The sequence below is a fragment of the Leucoraja erinacea genome, chromosome 3 (assembly GCF_028641065.1).
Source record: "Leucoraja erinacea ecotype New England chromosome 3, Leri_hhj_1, whole genome shotgun sequence".
NCBI lineage: Eukaryota > Metazoa > Chordata > Chondrichthyes > Rajiformes > Rajidae > Leucoraja > Leucoraja erinaceus.
This window is the reverse complement of record NC_073379.1, coordinates 29,963,841-29,982,904: the sequence shown is the minus strand read 5'-3', so window position 1 is coordinate 29,982,904 and position 19,064 is coordinate 29,963,841. Positions and strand designations below refer to the sequence as shown.

At 44.1% G+C, this 19,064-nt stretch overlaps 1 protein-coding gene across 1 annotated transcript in view; it reads left to right on the top strand.

The window, feature by feature from the left end:
• The first annotated feature begins 8,858 nt into the window (after positions 1-8,858).
• Positions 8,859-19,064, top strand: part of LOC129695432 (stabilizer of axonemal microtubules 2-like) — a 37,950-nt gene continuing 27,744 nt past the window's right edge. The window contains exon 1 of the mRNA XM_055632376.1: positions 8,859-8,928. Coding sequence (XP_055488351.1) covers positions 8,924-8,928 — 5 coding nt within the window. The 5' untranslated portion in view covers positions 8,859-8,923. The remainder of the gene's footprint in view (positions 8,929-19,064) is intronic.

Here is a 19,064-nt window from a genome sequence, read left to right as displayed (position 1 = left end):
ATCTTTTACGCTCCAAAGAATAAAATCATAGCCTGCCTAGCCTCTCCCAATAATTCTGTTAATTGAGATCTAGTAACATCCTTGTAAAAAATTTCTGCACTCTTTCCAGCTTAATGGCTACTTTCCTATAGCAGCTTGATCAAACCTGAACACAACACTCCTAGGGTGGTGTTGCCAATGTCTTGTAATATAACTGTATTATAACATCCTGACTTCTTTACTCAATTCTCTTATTGGTGAGGACAAGCATTCTTCACCACACTGTCTACCTGTGGTGCCATATTCGGACAGGGAACTGTGTACTTGTACTACCAGGAGTATTGTTGGATGCTCATACTATAATGGAGTTTAAGAGGCTTTTAGGTAGATACATGGATATTCAGGGAAAGGAGGAACATGATGGCAGGCAAAGACAATTAATATAACTTGACATCTTATTCGGAACCGAAATTATGGAACTATGCACCTGTCTCTGTGCTCTACTGTTTAATGTTCTAAATACTCCAAGGTCCCTCTGTTCCATAGCACTACCCAGGGCCATTCCGATTGCAAACTTTCCAATCTGGTTTGATTTCCTAAAATGCAAACTTTTCACTTATCTGAATGAAACTCCATTTGTCATTTGAGCCTGCTTTGACTTGATGGCCTCCTTCTGTGTCATGGAGAATGTGCTGATGTCATGGAAGATTGGCTGATAATGTCCTGTAAAATGTGATTCCTACATGCAGATTATATCAATAATACTTTTTTTGTTTTTTTTGTTTTATTAGCTATATAAACAGTTAAGGGCCTTGTCCCACTTACGCGACCCTTTCGGTGACTGCCGACACCCGTTTAGTCGCAGGCAGGTCGGCGACTTGAGGAGACAGCTCACGACAATACAGGCGTCACCCCACGTCACACCGCGACCATGAGGCGACAGCCTATTTTTCGGCTGTTGCCGAAAAAATCGCCTAAGTGGGACAGGCTCTTTAGTCTATATCTCTGAATTAAACTGCAATTGTTGTGTCCTGTAATCATACTTTCCTTTATTGTGCTATCTTGCAGTCACACACTGTTATAGTTTCTGCAACAACACTGCTGCGATTATCCTTTTAATCACACATTATTGAAGTTAGTTGTCTTGTAAACATACATTGCTGGAGTGATTTGTGTAGTCACACACTGCTGGAAGTTTATACAGTTAGAGATTATACTGCACAGAAACAGGTCCTTCGGCACAACTCATCCATGCCAACTAAGTTGTGTACCTGTGCAAGTCCCATTTGCCTGCACTTGGTCTATCTAAACCTTTTCTATCCATATACCCATCCAAATCTCTTTTGAAATTGTATCTGCCTCAACCACTTCCTCTGGCAGCTTTCAATATAACCACTACCCACTGTGTGGAAAATGTACCCCTGAGATCACCTTTAAATCTTTTCTCTCTTGCCTTAAATCTGTGCCCTCTAGTTTTATATTAGGAAAAAGTTTATTACTTTATCTATGCTGTCATCGTTTCATATTCCTCTGTAAGGTCAACCCTCAGCCTCCTATACTCCAGGGAATAAATCACTGCCTATCCAGTCTCTCTCCATATAACTCAAGTCTATCCAGTCTCTCCTTCTGAGTTAAGCCTTGCATCTTGTGCATCTTTTCTGCACCCTTTCCAGCTTAACCACATTGTTCCTATATAGTTTGGCAACCAGTACAGACATAATACTCCAAGTCTCACCAAAATCGTATGCAATTGTAATATGACATCTTAACTCTTGTACTCAGTGCCCTGACCAATGAAGGCAAGAATGCCAAAAATCACACACTGTTGATATTAGTCATGTTATATTCACACTATGCTGTCAAATTCAACTCATCAGGCTTGCATTTCATATCTTTACATAATTTGCCTTTGAAAAACTCCTAATTTCCCAGATTAATATTGTTTAAAATTAGATATTTGGTGATATAAATTCTCAAGAACAACTAGCAGTAAGAACAATTGTCATGAGTTTCCGGTTCAATGATTCCTTCGTATTTTGAAGGCTACAGTATATATTTTTTAAACTTACCAGGTACATTGGGGTGCAGCAGGTTTGGCTGGTATGACAGAGATTTATATTAGATAGGGCAGACCCTAGCAGTTGCTCAGTCTATTTCAGGCACTGCATCATTATAATAACTTTACTGATGGTGGAGATAATGATAATCCTCTTAGAATCAGTGCAATGTCAAGCCGCTTAGGACTGTAAAATGCTTTTTGCTGCATTCACATTGTATAAGGTCATTCAATCTGTATTGGTGCTGTCAGTGTGGGTGTGTATAAAACAGAGAAAAACATCAAATCGATTGCTTAAAGCTTTGAAAAATAATCCTGTTATGTTATACCTGTCTTAAGCAATGATTCTTATGTAGTCCCTCAGGCCCGAGGATGACTTCAACTCCAAATCTGTGGGCACTGCTGTGATGCATGACGTCAATGTGGAGACTGCAGATTTTTAAATAGATGGGAAAGGAAGTGGCTGATGAAGTGGGTAGTTGTAGCATGCTCTTTCAGCTACTTGCTCAGGGCCCCGGTATACTCCTGTTGCACGAAATCGTGGTTCTCAGAACCATCCCGAATGCTCATTCTTTGTCTTTCCTGGGAGTCAGTAGGGATTTAAAATTTCTTCAAGCAGGCTTTGGGCATATCCGTAAAAAATTTCAGATGTTCATCTGATGGGAATATTTCCTCCGAGCTAGAATTAGAGTACCTGTTTCATGAATTTGGTAGAAAGGAACTGCAGATGCTGGTTTACACCGAAGATAGACACAAAAAGTAACTCAGCGGGTCAGGCAGTATCTCTGGAGAAAAGGAATAGGTGACGTTTCGGGTCAAAACCTTTCTTCAGACTCAAATTTGTTTTTGGCTAATTTTGTGGTTGAGGAAGAAACAGGGCTTTATGGAATGTAGAGTGACTGAACATCCATAGTAGAGATGAAGGAATGGGGGAATGTCTGAAAAAGGGGCTCAACTGGAAACGTCACCTATTCCTTTTCTCTAGAGATGCTGCCTGATCCTCTGAGTTAATTCATTTTTTTGTGTCTATTTCCATGGGTTCAGTGTCAGCTGTGTGAATGAAATGGCTGGACCTAAGTAAATGTGTGTGACTAAGGTGTTGATGTTGAGGACGATGGCCTGGAAAAAGTATCCAAATACAGTGATCATTTTAATACCTTTAAATGCTCCCTAATTTAAATCCTTCCCCAAATGCTCTTGTGAAGTTAAGGTTTAATTTAATTTAGAGATACAGTGTAGCAACAAGCCCTTCGGTCCACTGAGTCCGTTCTGGCAGTGATCCCCGCACACTAACACTATCCTACATTTATAGCAAGCCAATTAACCTGCAAACCTTTAAGTCTTTGGAGTGTGGGAGAAAAACCGAAGATCTCTGAGAAAACTCACGTGATCAAGGGGAGAACGTACAAACTCCATACAGACAGCAACTGGTTCTCTGTCGTTGTAAGCGCTGTAAAGGCGCTGTCCCACTGCGGCGACCTAATTGGCGAGTTTAAAAGAGTTTAGGAGAGTTTGAAAAAGTGTCATGTTGAAGACCCCCTTTGACTATGTAGAAGATTAGCTTCGACTTGTTTCGGGAAAATTGGACACCGAATAGTGGAGAGTGAAGACGACCTCCTTCGACTATGTTGAAGACTATCTACGATCACCTTAGACTACCTTCGATTACCTTCGACTACCCTCGATTACCTATGAATAACATGCCGACCTACTACGACCTACTTCGACTAAACCTACGATTAAAAAAAAAATCGATTTATTTTCCATGGCAGCCATTTTTTACTTGCGGGCATTTTTCAGCATGTTGAAAAATACGCCGCGACCTAGCTGAGGACTACTCTCGAGCATGAAGGAGAGTTACAAAGACCTCCTAGGACTTCGTGTCGACCATGCTGCGAGTACACACAAAGCTGGGTTGCAGTGTGAACTGTGAGGAGGATGCTATGAGAATGCAGGGTGATGGACAGGTTGGGGGAGTGGGCAGATGCATGGCAGATGAAGTTTAATGCGGATAAATGTGAGGTTATCCACTTTGGCAGCAAAAACAGGAAGGCAGATTACTATCTAAATGGCGTCAAGTTGGGAAAAGTACAACGGGATCTGGGGGTCCTTGTACATCAGTCTATGAAAGTAAGCATGCAGGTACAGCAGGCAGCGAAGAAAGCGAATGGCATGTTGGCCTTTATAACAAGAGGAATCGAATATAGGAGCAAAGAGGTCCTTCTGCAGTTGTACAGAGCCCTAGTGAGATCACACCTGGAGTATTGTGTGCAGTTTTGGTCCCCTAATTTGTGGAAGGACATTCTTGCTATTGAAGGAGTGCAGCGTAGGTTTACAAGGTTAATTCCTGGGATGGCGGGACTGTCATATGCTGAGAGAATGGAGTAGCTAGGCTTGTATACTCTGGAGTTTAGAAGGATGCGAGGGAATCTCATTGAAACATATAAGATTGTGAGATGGAGTTGCTGAATTTTGGGCCAGTGGTGTTGAAGGCTGATGCTCTGAACAAGGTGTGACAAGGAGAAGGTGTGTTATCATGCAGCCACTGTTATTTTTCTTGGCAGTCAAGGATTTGAGAAATGCTATCAAAGTACTTTGGCACACTGTTTCTGTGCACCTGATGAATTGGAGAAGGAAGTTCCACCGTTCCTGATTGATGAAATCAAAAGGTTCTCTGTGAAAAGGACTTTGACACGGTTAGCAACCTGTTAAGTGTTACTTGTTGCTAGAGAACATCTCAGCCGGTTGAAATTATGCAGTCTCTTTTGAACTGTTTTTTTCTATGGGCTCTTTTTATGATATTTGCTTTTAAATTCAAGATTTTTCTCTATTCTTTTGTTGAATCTAATTTTTCCCTCTATCTCTTGCTCTCTCCCTCTGTACCTAATTTGCTGTGAGATTTAGGCCCTTTGATTTAGCTTAATTCTCCACCATGATGTAATTTGCATTTTCTTTCCATAATTTAGCTTAATTTAAATATTTGAGTTTATTGTGTGAATTTTTATATTAATAACCTATAAGTATAAAGGCTATTTTGAAAGCAGTTGCTGCTTTCATCTGATGTATGGCAGGCTCTTTGATCATGTCTGTTCTTTAGAGTTGATAATGAGAAGTGATTTGTTTGCAAAGGAAGTATTTTGATATGTTGCCCAGATTAGATTGAATGGCTTTGTGATGTCGCTATGTTGCAAACATAATTCACTTGAAAAGGTAGACCAACTGGGTTCGGTGTTTTATTACTTGTGTTGCAATGTACATAACGCCCTGTTGAATTATCACCAATGTGGGGGATCTAGTAAGTTCAATGTTGGTCATGAGACCTCAGGAAGATTTATGCAGCCCTTGAATGGCTGGAGATGTGGAAATGGGTTGAGAAAAAGCAAGCAATATTTGGAACAGAAGAAGTGGGAGCAGGAATAAGCCATATGACCCCTCAAGCATAGTCCACCACACTATAAGATAATGCCTGGCCAGGTTGATGGCTTTAATTCCACTCTACTTCCTAGAACCCTTTCTGTAAGCTGTGGATCATAGCAGCAAAAATGCAGATTCCTCATCCTAACAAACAAGCAAGTGGATCAACCCACCAATGTACCTAAAAGTGAGGTGGCAACCCAGGGCTTCTAAATGGCAAACAAACATACAATAGAGAGAGAGGAGTGATTCCACGGTCTTGGATCTGACCAATTTTCTGCAGTTCTGACATTCCTGCTTGAGGGTGGTGAAGAGTCAAAAGGTGAACAGGAAGGGGAGGCTCCAAGAACATCCCGTCGTCAATGATAGCGGGGCCAAATCAGAACACAAAAAAAAGGCTCAAGTACTCACAACCATGTTCAGGCCTAAGTGCTAAATAGTTGATCTATCATGATTTTCTCCATCATCATAGAGACCAGCTTTCAGTCACCCCAATTCATTCCACAGGGCATGAAGTACCATTTGACTGAGAACCCCCAGACAATGGACAAATATTACAAGCTGAAGAGAATGGACATTGGACAATGGACGCCCCTCACTGCCTCTCCCTTCCCTCTCCCTCTATCTGTCTCTCTGCTTCTCTGTCTCTTTGTTTTTCTCAGCCCCCTATTCCTGAATGGGTGTCAGTATATTGAGTGCCTTTGGGGTGGAAGGGGATGTTGCAGGGAGGTAGGTTTGTCCAAGGATGAATTTTGCATTTCTCAACACGACATTGATACAGCTTTCAAAGGGAAAATAAAAAATATACTCATCACCAGAACCAAGGGAAGTTGTATTTTAGGAATATTAGTTGGAGTTGAGGGCATTGATTTTGAAGATAAACCGTGAGAGGGCATGGGGGAAGATGGAAGAGAATTAAGGGAAGAGATGATGTAATATACACGAAAGCTTTGGATGAGAGTGTAGGTGATCTGCTTACTATGTTTGCTGATGTCCTAAAAATTGGTGGTTAAAACAAGCCTAGCCTAAAAAGGTAAGGTGAAGAAAGTTGTCTGCGATACAATGTGAAAGAGATTGGCTGGAAAGTAGGCCAGGACAGTGGCAGATGAACTTTAATCCAGATCAGCGTGGGGTAATGCACTGTGAGAAATAAATCCTGGTACGACATTGAGAGTAAATGGCAGTGATCTTCGCAGTATTGATGTACAGAGGGGCATTGGCCTACATAGCTCAGTGAACACTGGCAACGCAGGTGGATCGGGTAGCGAAGAAGGCATTTGGTATGCTTGCCTTCATAGTCCAAGACATTGAATATATGAGTTGGGATGTCATATTACAATTGTACAAAACATTGATTCGACTGTACTAGGAGTATTTTGTGCAATTATGGTTGCCAAACAATGGAAGGGTCTGTTGGCAGCAGAGAAAATGCAGAAATGATTCACCAGGATGTTACTTGGAATAGAAGGCTGTAGTTATCAGAAGGGTGTGGACAGGCCAGATTTATTCTCATGATGGGCTGAGAGGTGATATTTTTGACGGTTGTAAAATTATGAAAGGCTTAGATAGGATGGTTGGTCAGTAGTTTTCCCAGGGTAGGGTGGTCTTGAACTAGAGGGCGCTGGTTTATGATGAGAAGGGAGATATTTCAGGGAGATCTGAGAAGTACGTTTTCACATAGTGATTGTTGATTATCTGGTACGTGGAGGAAGATACAATTGCAATATTTAAAGAGATATGATATCAATATGGAATTGATACTAGACTAATGGGGGCAAATGATATTAGTTTTCATAGGCATCACTGCCATTGTGGACGAGCTGGACCAAAGGACCTGTGTTGTAGGATTCTATGATTTTGTGATATTAAAAAAGAACCAAGAGGACCTGGCGGGTCAGGCAGCATTTCTGGAGAAAAGGAATAGGTGAGGTTTTGGGTCAAGACCTTTCTTCAGACTGAGAGTCAGGGGAAAGGGAAACTAGAGGGCACTTTCGCTCTCCCCTGACTCCCAGTCTGAAGGGTCTCGATCCAAAATTCACCTATTTCTTTTCTCCAGAGAGGATGGATGCCTGACCTGCTGAGTTTGCCCAGTATTTTGTGTCTATCTTCGGTGTAAGCCAGCATCTGCAGTTCCTTCCTGCACAGGAGAACCTAGCGCTGGTTTGGATGAATAGGAACATAGTAAACACATGAGGCAATTCTGTGGATGGCCTTTATGTTTTAAAGAATGGAGTCTTCAAGATGTTTAGCTCTTTAAATTTTGGCCTGCATTTTCTTCTTACTCTGAAACATAATGCATCAATAATTTTATTTAGCATAGTGCTGTGCATATAGAAAATGTCCAGTAGAATTAAAATGGCAGGTGTCTTTATCTATTAAGATAGCTTGACATAGCATCAAGAGTTAGGGACAATTGCCAAAAACAGTTGAGAAAATGAGTTTAGAGAATGTTTGCTTTGCAATGATAGTTGGAGAAGAGATGCAACTATAGGATGTAGGCAGAGGGATTTTGGGAATGAGCAGATGAAGCTGAAGGCATTACTGTTAATGGGTGAACTGCTTACAAGGTCAACATCTGGGAAAGACATAAAACTGAAAACAGTTGCAGAGCTGCCCAGGCCAGGGCTTGGCAGAGATTTGGAGATGAAATTAAGGAATTTTAATTTCAGAATGCAATTAGCTGCCAACAATCCCAATTTGCATGGCAGTTAAATCAGAAATTGGCTGCCTTGTACGATATCAGTATATAATTATCTTGTTCTCAACTAATATTCTCAACCTGCGCACCCAGTCCCATGACCACCGAGTCCCATGCTGTTCCGGATCAAACCACAGAGTGCTGGACGAACTCTGCAGATCAGGCAGCATCTGGGCAGGCAAAGTTTCCACTTGGGCCTCCTATTCTGATTCTGTAATCTGGATCAGTATGTTTTGCAGTATGTTTATCCCAGAATCATCTGTTGACACAAGAAAGTAGATCTTGACCTCCACCTAATGGAACCGTCCCATTGAATGATGCTTCCAGCAGGTATTTCTGGAAACTGTCGAAACCTTCTCATTGAGGACCACAATAAACTCCCCCACAATAAACACTCCCCCACAAAAAACTCCCACCCCACAACACACTCCCCCACAATCAACTCACCCCATGACACCCCCCACAACAGCCTCCCGCAAACTCCCCCTACAATATACACACCCCCATAACGCTCCCCCCACAACACTCCCCCCAAAACACCCCCCCCACAACACACTCCCTCCACAACACAACACCCCCCCCACTACACACCCCCTGCAACACACCCCCTCACAACACACCACACCCCTCACAACACACTCCCCCCACAACACACCCTGTGATAGCCAGTACTGCACGTAACTCAGTCCTTGTTTCCATGCACAGTGTGAGCAGCTTGATTCATCACGACAAGCGCAGAGATTCGCAGGAAGAATTTGAAGTTTTGTACTAAATTGATGAGGTATACTAAACTGCAGTTCTTAATATGTTATCTGCTTTAATATTGCTGTTTATTAACTCAATAGTATGGCAAAAATAAAACAAATGAGGGAAGTGAAAAGATGGAGTTGAGTAACTCAAAGTGCATCAAATGACCTCCATCAATTAAGCATATCACGTTCATCCAAACTTCCCAAATGACTATTATTTGGCATCCCGAGCTCCATGACAATCCTTGGGAAATATGAAAACTGATCATTTGGGTGACCTTTTCAATTTAGATCCAAGGTTGCTTCCTATTTCTCATGACATGGGAAGATGGCATTTGGCCCATCATGTCTTTGTCGGCTCTTCTAACAGTGTAGAAACAGGCCCTTTGGGTCACTGCACCACCCAACGATCTCCCGTACATTAGTTCTATCCTATACACGGGGGCAATTTCCATCTCTGGAATATAGGAGGAAACCAGAGCACCCAGAGAAAACCCACACAGGAAAATGTACCAACCTTGTACGTCCAACACCCATGGTCAGGATTGAACCTGGGTCTCTGGCGCTGTAAGGCACCAACACTACTGTTGCACCACTGTGTTGCCCTATACTCTCTCATATTTTTTATTAATTCCCATCCGTCTACAGCAGTGGCAATTTACAGTGGCCAATTAACCTATTAACCAGCACTTCTTCGGGAAACAGATGGAAACCCGAGATCCCTTAAGAAACCCACAGGGTCGCGGGGAAAACAGACTCCATACAAACAGCACTGTTAGTTAGGATTGAATACACGTTGCTGGAACTCTGAGCCAGTAGCTCGAGACTCTGCATCACTGCGATGCTAAAAATATTGTAATATTTCAGTGTCTATCCCTGCTAAAATGTAAGTTGCAATAGTAACTCTATATAACTAAAAGCCTTTGTCTTGTTTGTACCCATGATGTGTCTCTGTGTCAATCTGGTTAATTCCTATCTTCTTCCAAAAGTTAGGTCACAGCCTTTCAATTTTCACACATTCTACTCACATTTTTCCCATGGTGGCAATAAACATCTCCCCGTTGCATTTCCACCTATATTTCCGAAGTTATTAATTGTTGAAATTTAAAAAACAGCCCAATTTCTTCAAACTCACCCATTTCCGAGAAAGAAAATCCGAGCGACGTCACAATGCACTCGTAAGACAGGACGGGCCATTCCGGCCTCCCCCCCTCACCCCCCCCCCCCCACCACCCCCCCCACCACCCCCTACCCCTCACCCCCCGTCACCCTCACCCTCAACACTGAGGCTTAACTGGATTGTATACATGCAGTCCAAATACAGGTTGCGACTGTATCAAATACTACCACTAGGTGGCAGGATATGCATTAAGATTGAGTCAGGCACAGCCATGTTGTTCAATATATAGTTTTGCGTATTATTTTCGATTTACCTTTGGTCAAAATGTAGGACTTGGGAATCTCATTATATTTATGCCTTTTTCCCATTTGCTGTTTGCGCTTCTGCTGACATATATATAAATATATGAGTATATTTATTGACTAGCTGAACTTACACTGAAGCTGCCTTAGTCTGTGCCCCACAGGTTTTTGGTTTTAGTTTTAGAGATACAGAGCGGAAACACGCCCTTCGGCCCTTCGAGTCCCGGCCGACCAGTGATCTCCCCGCACCATCACAAGCCTACACACAATAGGGACAATTTACTCTTATGCCAATTATACAAACCAGAGCCAATTATCCTACGAACCTGTACGTCTTTGGAGTGTGGGAGGAAACCTAAGATCTCGGAGAAAACCCACGCGGTCACGGGGAGAATATACAAAGTCCATTCAGACAGCACCCGTAGCCGGGATCGAACATGGATCTCTGGCGCTGTAAGCGCTGTAAGGCAGCAACTCTACCGCTGCGCCACCGTGCCACCCCTGGTGGTGAATGATTGTCCAAGACCTAGAGATTGAGGATCAAAATGGTCATGGGATCCCACGACCTTCTTCAGCTAATCGCTGACAGGAGAGGGGGAAGGAGGAGACCAGAGAAGATGTGGAAGGGGTGAGGAGAGATGGTAACATGGTTGTGATTATCTCACTCCATCTAAGAAAACATCATTCCAGCACAGACCTTGCAACAACAGGAATTTTCTATTCCTCCAGCAGAGGGAAACCTAAGGGATGTCTTCAAGGCAAAACAATGAATGATCCAACATGGACAGGCTGCAGACACATTGGCCAACAAATTGCCCCTACATCTTTTATGGAATTAAAACAGTGGAGATGGAAATCTTCAATGGTGAAGAACAACATAACATATTTGTTAGGCTTCACTGTACAATGTCATGCTCTGTCAGTTTCAACACAATGTTAACATGTTCATCAAATTGCAATGTGTTGGAAGTTAACGATCAACTCTTAGGGATCGCACTATAATACCAGAAACACTCTTCCAGCAATTGGGAAGTGTTGATTTGAAAGAATAGATGTTATAGTGAAGGAGCGATGGAGTCGGAGAGTGCTCCTGGGGGTTTGAGTCACCAGGACAGGATGCAAAAGATGTCCTTGTAAAGATTCATATTACATGAGAGCAGTATGTGGGTTTGCATTGCTGGGGCGACCTTCAGTCGCCTGTATCATTGTAGATTAATCCGGGATGGACTCTCTTGTACGGGCTTGCTTACATTCCGGGATGGACTACCCAAGTTGCAAGGGCGGCTCAATGGTGCAGCTAATAGAGCTGTTGCCTCACAACGCCAGGCACCCAGGTTCGATCCTGACCTCAGGTGCAGACTGTGTGGAGTTTGCACGTTCTCCATGTGACTGTGTGGACTTCCTCTGGGTGCTCCAGTTTCCTACCACATCCCAAAAGAAGTGCGAGTTTGTAGGTTAATTGCCTCTCGAGAACAGGAAGTGAATGCATAAGAAAATAGGAAGGAATACTTTATTGTCACATGTGACTGGGCACAGTGAGATTGTTTTCTTGCATACCCAATCTATACAAATAGCAGCCACCTATGGCTATGGCTGACAAAGTTACAAAGCTCGCCGGCTCCCTCTTTTGACCCCCCCCCCCTCCCCCCCCCACGCCAGGTCCCCATTGTCCATTGTCCTCCACCCACCTTCCTCATGGTGGTCCCCCCAGGCAAGGTACTCCATTGTTCTTCTCCTCCCCCCTCACGGTGGTCCTCCACGCTCTCAGCGACCGTGACCACGGGTCGACCCGTGAGGCATCTCCGCTGCCGTGAGGCTTCACCACCACTGAGGCCCCTTCGTTGTGAGGCTCCACCGCTGCCTCCTCGCTGTCGACACCCCATCTCATGCCTCCGTGGTGTCGACCCGGGCCCCAGCCGCTGCTTCCGCCAGCCGCTTTGCTCGACCCGGTAACATAGAACTAGTGTGAACAGGTGATTGGATGGTCATCGTAGACTCCGTGGGCCAAAGGACCTGTTTCCATGCCTTATCTCTAATCTAATCTGGTGGGACGACAGATGGCACAATGGGCTAAGTGTTCGGCTGGCGACCGGAAGGTAGCCGGTTCGAATCCCGCTTGGAGTGCATACTGTCTTTGTGTCCTTGGGGCAAGACACTTCACCCACCTTTGCCTGTGTGTAATGTAATGTAATTATGTGAAGCACTTTGGGGTCAATGCAAGTTGACTGAAAATGTGCTATATAAATAAGATTATTATTATTATTATTATTAAACGAAATATTTATGCTATTCAATGACATAAATGACAAACTGCCCCAAGAGAGATTCCATCCACCTACCCTTGACGTTCAATGGCATTAGATTCATTGTGTCTACCATTGCCCAGAAACCTAACCGGACCAGCCACATGAATACCAGTTTGAAGAACGGTCACGACACGCAATGCCACCTATCCATGTTCTCTGGAGATGCTGCCTGATCTGCTGAGTTACTCAATCACTTTGTGTCACTTTTTGTAAACCAGCATCTCCCCGAAACATGGCCTATTTCCTTCGCTCCATAGATGCTGCTGCACCCGCTGAGTTTCTCCAGCATTTTTGTGTACCTTCTGCAGTTTCTTATTTCTACTAAATAGTTTGGTTACAAGTGCAAGTCAGATGCTGACTATCCTATGGTGAGTGACTCACCTTCTGATACCCTTAAAGCTTTTCCACCAAGTCATAAGGCATCAGTGTGCAGGACTACTCTGGTTGGTCGTCAAGAATCTCAGGACTCTGTCGACAAAGCTGCCTCTTGATCAGCGTCCATCCACCACTCTAAATATTCATTTCTTCCATCACTGGCATATAGTGGCTGCATAAACAAAATACACTTCAGTTACTCATCTGGGCTACTCTGAAAGTACCTCCCAAAACAACAGCCTCGTCTGCCAAGAAGGACAAGAACAGCAGGAATATGGGAACGCTGCCACTTTAAATTCTCCTCCAAGTCACGCACCATCTAGATGTAGAAATAAAGTCATCCATCCTTCTTCATTGCAGAGTCTAAATCCCGGGTGCTCTCTTCGATAGCAACGTGAGAAACCTTCACACATTAACAAGCTACTTCACCATCTTCTCAAGGACTGCAGTGGAAGAGCAATAACTCTTAACTTCAGACTGAAGAAGGATCTCGACCTGAAACGTCACCTATTTATTTTCTCCAGAGATGCTGTCTGACCCGCTGAGTTACTGCAGCTTTTTTTGTGTCTATCTTCAGTTTAAAACAGCATCTGCAGTTCCTTCCTACACATATATGAAGTTTCTTCTTGAATGTAAGATTCGCCTGACCTACCTAACGCAGCAGTGAGCAGCAAACTGTGGAATGTGCAGGGATCAGCATCAACCTCGAATGGCCCTGAGGCCTTGAGAGTGAGCATGACCTTGACCTCCACAGGCAAAGTAGTCCAAGCATACACGTGAGGTGGTGTAACAGGAGCTTCTGTCTCGTGCAGGGCAAGAAAGCTATTTTGAGTGCTGGACCTCTGAATAGCACAGTTTAACTAAAGCTGTGTTGTTTTCTGAGTAAGTAAGAACTGTCAAGTTTCATAGCAGTGAGGTTGATAACGTTTAGCCCTTGCACTCCTGCCACTTCCATCACGGGAGTTTTCTGCTGGAAAAAAAAGACCCTGCCGGAAAACCAGGGATGGAATTTCCTGATGGGCATGTTTCACCCAGATTTCAGCTACATAGGCTCATCATCTCTTGAGCTGGCAAAATCATTTCTGCAAAATCAATCACTTCATTTCCTGTGGATTCATCTTTTCCGTCCAGAGTACCACCAGTATTAAACGACCTTAGAGGATATGAAATATGCACCATCAACTCGTTCACAAGTTCACATTATAGGAGTAGAATTAGGGCATTCAGCCCATCGAGTATACTCCGCCATTCAATCATGGTTGATCTCTGCCTCCTAATCCCAGTTTCCTGCATTCTGCCCATAATCCTTGACACCCGTCTATTTGTCTATCTCTGCCTTAAAAACTATCCACTGACTTGGCCCCCACAGTCCTCTGTGGCAATGAATTCCACAGATTAACTACCCTCTGACTAAAGAAGTTCCTCCTCACCTCCTTTCTAAAAGAGCGTATACATCATACACATTTAATTTTCTTTTGCTCCATGATACAAAAACTGAAAATGCTGGAAAAGCTGAGCTAATCACACAACATCATGCAACAAAGTTAAGTTTCATGATATTTCATCTGAGCTGGCAAAGAAAGTGAGGGCACTCCACTGGTAGTCTGGGAGTTTAAGGAGTATTCATTGACAATATGAACAATAGTATGGTATTAAATAAAGTGGAGAGAAAGCACAGAAGATTAGCCTAGCAGAGCTATGAATGTTGAATAATTATCTGAAGTTATCGAAGAAAGATGGGTCAACTGCTGGGCATCTGAAACATAAATATATGAATGCAGATTACCTTTAAAATGTTGAACAGTGTTGAATCCAGAAAGGTGTAATCGGCCCAGATGGAGGAGAGGTACTATTCCTTGCATTTGTGCTGAACATCCGGTAGGCGGCGCGGCTCTGGCCAGCAGCGGCCTCTGCAGCCTGTCCGCGTTTTTATTATTTTTGTCTGTGTTTTTATGTAGTGTTTGTTATTTTTATGTTGGGGTGTGTGTGTGGGGGGATGGGGGTGGGGTGGGAGGGGGGGGGGAAACTTTTTGAATCTCTCCCTGCACTGGAGACCCGACCTTTTCTCGTCGGGTCTCAGTCGTCGTTGAGGCCGCAACGAGGAGCGGCCTCCAACAGGAAGAGACCGGGGACTCAGGTGTCGACTCACCGTTGCCGTCGTGGAGCTGGCCGAGTCCGGAGCGGTGGAGGAGCGCTGCTGCTGCTGATGCTGTTGCTGCTGCTGCTGCTGCTGCTGCCGGAGAGTCGGAGGCTCTCTACAGGTCTGTGGACGACGGCGCCGGGAGCCCACGGCTCCCTGGAGGGAGACCGCTTCTCAGGGCTTCTGCGGCAGCGACTTCTCCCGCCCGAGTTGCGGGGTCGAAGAGCTCCTGGAGCGGGGCCTACACCACTGCCCCGCGCGGCTGGAATGGCCGCGGACTCTGCGAGCGCACACCGGGGGCTCCAACATCAAGACCCGGTGTGCGACCTCGCACCACCCGGCGTGGCTTTAATGGCCGCGGGACAATCGCCATCGCCAGCCGGGGGCTATGACTTTGACTCTGACATCGGGGGGGGGGAGAGTGCAGTGGAGAGAGAAGTTTATTTGGCCTTCCATCACAGTTATGTGATGGATGTTTATGTTAAATGTAATTATGTTGTGTCTGGGGTCTATTTGTGTGTAATGTATGGCTGCAGAAACGGCATTTCGTTTGGACCTCTAGGGGTCCAAATGACAATTAAATTGATTCTGATTCTGATTCTGATTACTGAGACGGTGTTGAAGTTCCAACTCATTCCGTTTGCTATCCAATTCAACAATTTACGATCTTAACCATCCATCTTGTTGTTTTCAACAGCAGGTATTGGCAATGATTTTATTAAAACAAAACTACCAGGTCATTCCTCATCCATCTCTGCTTGAATTACATTAATTGTATCATTTGGTATATAACATTTCTCAAAATAATTAATGCAGATGAGGATTTCTGAGTTTCAATTGGTTTACCAAATTCAAAACACATTAGTTGGATTTTTCCTTCATTTATTCAAGTTCAAGTTTAAGTTTGCAATTATTGTCACTTAACAAATGAAGGTACAGTGAAATTTGAGTTACCATACAGCCATACGAAGTGAAAAGCAACAATACACACATAAAATAAAATTTAACATAAACATCCACCACAGTGGAATCCACATTCCTCATTGTGATGGAAGGCAATAAAGTTCAGTCATCTTCCTCCTTTGTTCACCTGTGGTCGGAGCCTTTGAACCCTCTGCAGTTCGCCACTGCCGACGGTCTGATGTCCAAGCCATCTTGTCGAGATGATCGAAACTCCGGCGTTGGGCCAGACGGATCGGAACACTCCGCGGCGTGGAGCTCCTGAATTGGCCTCTTCTTACCAGAGGCCACGGCTTCACGGTGTTAAAGTCCACAGGCCCTGCTGTCGGAGTCCTTTCACTGGCATTCCTCGGCAAAGGATCGCAGGCTCCGCGATGGTAAGTCCACGCCCGCAACTTGAAGCTCTGAGCCGGTCTCCAGGAAAGGCCGCACCACTCCGCGTTGTAGGCCGCAGGGGGGGGGACGGAGATGCGTCATGGAGAAAAATCACATCTCCGTCGAGGTAAGTGACTGGAAAAAGTTTCGCCCGATCCCCCCCACCCCCCACATAAAACATACATTGAAACATATATTTAAGACATACTTAAAATAATAAAAAGAGAGAAGGGAGACAGACTGTTGGCGAAGCGGCCATAACGGGCGCCACCCAGTGGTGAAATTATCAAATTAAATTATTAAAATCATGAATGACGTTACTTGTCCTATTTTAGAGGAAAAATTTGCACTTTTTTGCAGCGAGCTCCCAGTGACCTTTGATTGACCCAATAAATCTAAGTGCTGGGGAAGGAATGATGTGAAATAACAGTGAAAGGGGTGAGCATCAGTGTGGATCGTACCAGACCTTTTGAACTTACGTGCATAGTTCAATAAATGATCCTGATCTTTATTTGCTGGTGAATAGGCTGATGTTTTTCAGTGTACTTTCAGAAAATCCATTCATGGGTCTGGACTTCATGTGAAAAGAAACCCTAGAGATTGGATCTCTTTACGCATTCTTATCCTGGTTGTGAAAAATGTCTCTCGAAAGCGCCAGTGAAAAGGGAATAAAAATGGGCCTTTATCTGCAGGGCTAATGTTACAATTGTGGCATTTGTTACACTGACCAACATTTTTTTTCCAGTTATAACAACCTGAGTAAGCAATTCGCACACAAAGAATTGGAAATTAATCTGTGGTTTACTGATAGTGAGTAATGCCCCTGTCCCACTTAGGAAACCTGAACGGAAACCTCTGGAGACTTTGCGCCCCATCCAAGGTTTCCGTGCAGTTCCCGGAGGTTGCAGGTGGTTGCCAGAGGTTGCAGGTAGTGAAAACAGGTAGGGAGACTGACAAAAACCTCCAGGAACCGCACGGAAACCTTGGGTGGGGCGCAAAATCTCTAGAGGTTTCCGTTCAGGTTTCCTAAGTGGGACAGGGGCATAATGCTGCTTCTGATGTCCAGTTGCTGCAGTTGTTTTCTATTACATACTGGGACTTGTACTGTTCACAGGCACGGGTTAATGATTTGGGACAATCAGCCATGATCACAATGAATGGCGGTGCTGGCTCAAAGGGCCGAATGGCCTCCTCCTGCACCTATTTTCTAGGTTTCTATGTTTCTATGTTACATCTGTACAAAACATTGATTAGGCTGAACGTGGCCAAAGTCAGGTCGCCACTCTATAGGAAACGCAGTAAGCGCAGTGGAGATTCACCAGGATGTTGCCTGTAGTGGAAGATTTTAATTAAACAGAGAGATTACTTTGGCTGGGCTTGTTTTCCCCTCAAGTGAAGGAGCTGAGCAGCAAACCTATATGAAAATATGGAACATAGAATATACAGCACAGGAATGGGCCGCCCTTTGGACAACATTATTTGTGCCAAATATGCCAAGTTATACTGATCTCATCTGCGTGTACATGATCCATATCTCTTTATTCCCCGTGCTTTCATGTGCCCATCTGAAAGCTTCTTAAAGGCCAATATCATATCTGTCTCCAGCAACACCCCTGGCAATGTGGTCCAGACCACAACTATTCTCCGTGTGAATCAAATTGACAGCACATCTCCATCAAACATTCCCCCTCTCACCTTATAGCTTTGACCTGTAGTACTGGACATTTCCATCCTGGGATAAAGGTTTGGACTGTCTACCATCTATCTATGCCTCTCATAATGTTATATAATTCTATCAAGTCTCCCCTGAACCTCCAACGTTCCAGATAAAACAATCCAAGTCTATCCAACTCTCCCTGTAGCTGAAACCCTCTAATCCAGGCAGCATTCTGGTAAACCTTACCTGCAACCTCTCCAAAACCTCCACATCTTTCCTGTATTGGGACAACCAGAACTACATGCAGTAATCCAAATGTGGCCTAAGCAAAGTCCTTTAGAGCTGCATCATGACCTCTTGACTCTGAAACTCAATACACCAAGCAATGAAGGCAAGCATACCATACACATTCTTTACAACCCTCTCTACCTGTGCTGACACCTCCAATAATCCAGGAATTTGGACTCCAAGATCCTCTGCGTATCAATGCTGTTAAGAATCTTGCCATTAACTGTAAAATTTCCCCCTACATTCAACCACCTAAAGTGCAAATTTCGCATTTGCTTGGGTTAAACTCTATCTTTAATGTCTGCAATTTCTCCAATCTTGGTGTTGTCAGCGTACATACCCACCAACCTATCTACATTTATGTGCAGGTCATTTAGATATAACACAAACAACAGAGGTCCCTGCACAGATCCCTGTGGAATCCACTGGGTACAGACCTCCAACCGGAATATTTTCCTTCCACCATAACCCTCTCCGCTCTATGAATAAGCCAGTTCTGAAACCCCATAGGAACAAGTCATTGTGAATCCTGTACATTTCAATCTTCTGAATCATCTTACCATGAGGGACCTTATAGAAACATAGAAACATAGAAATTAGGTGCAGGAGTAGGCCATTCGGCCCTTCGAGCCTGCACCGCCATTC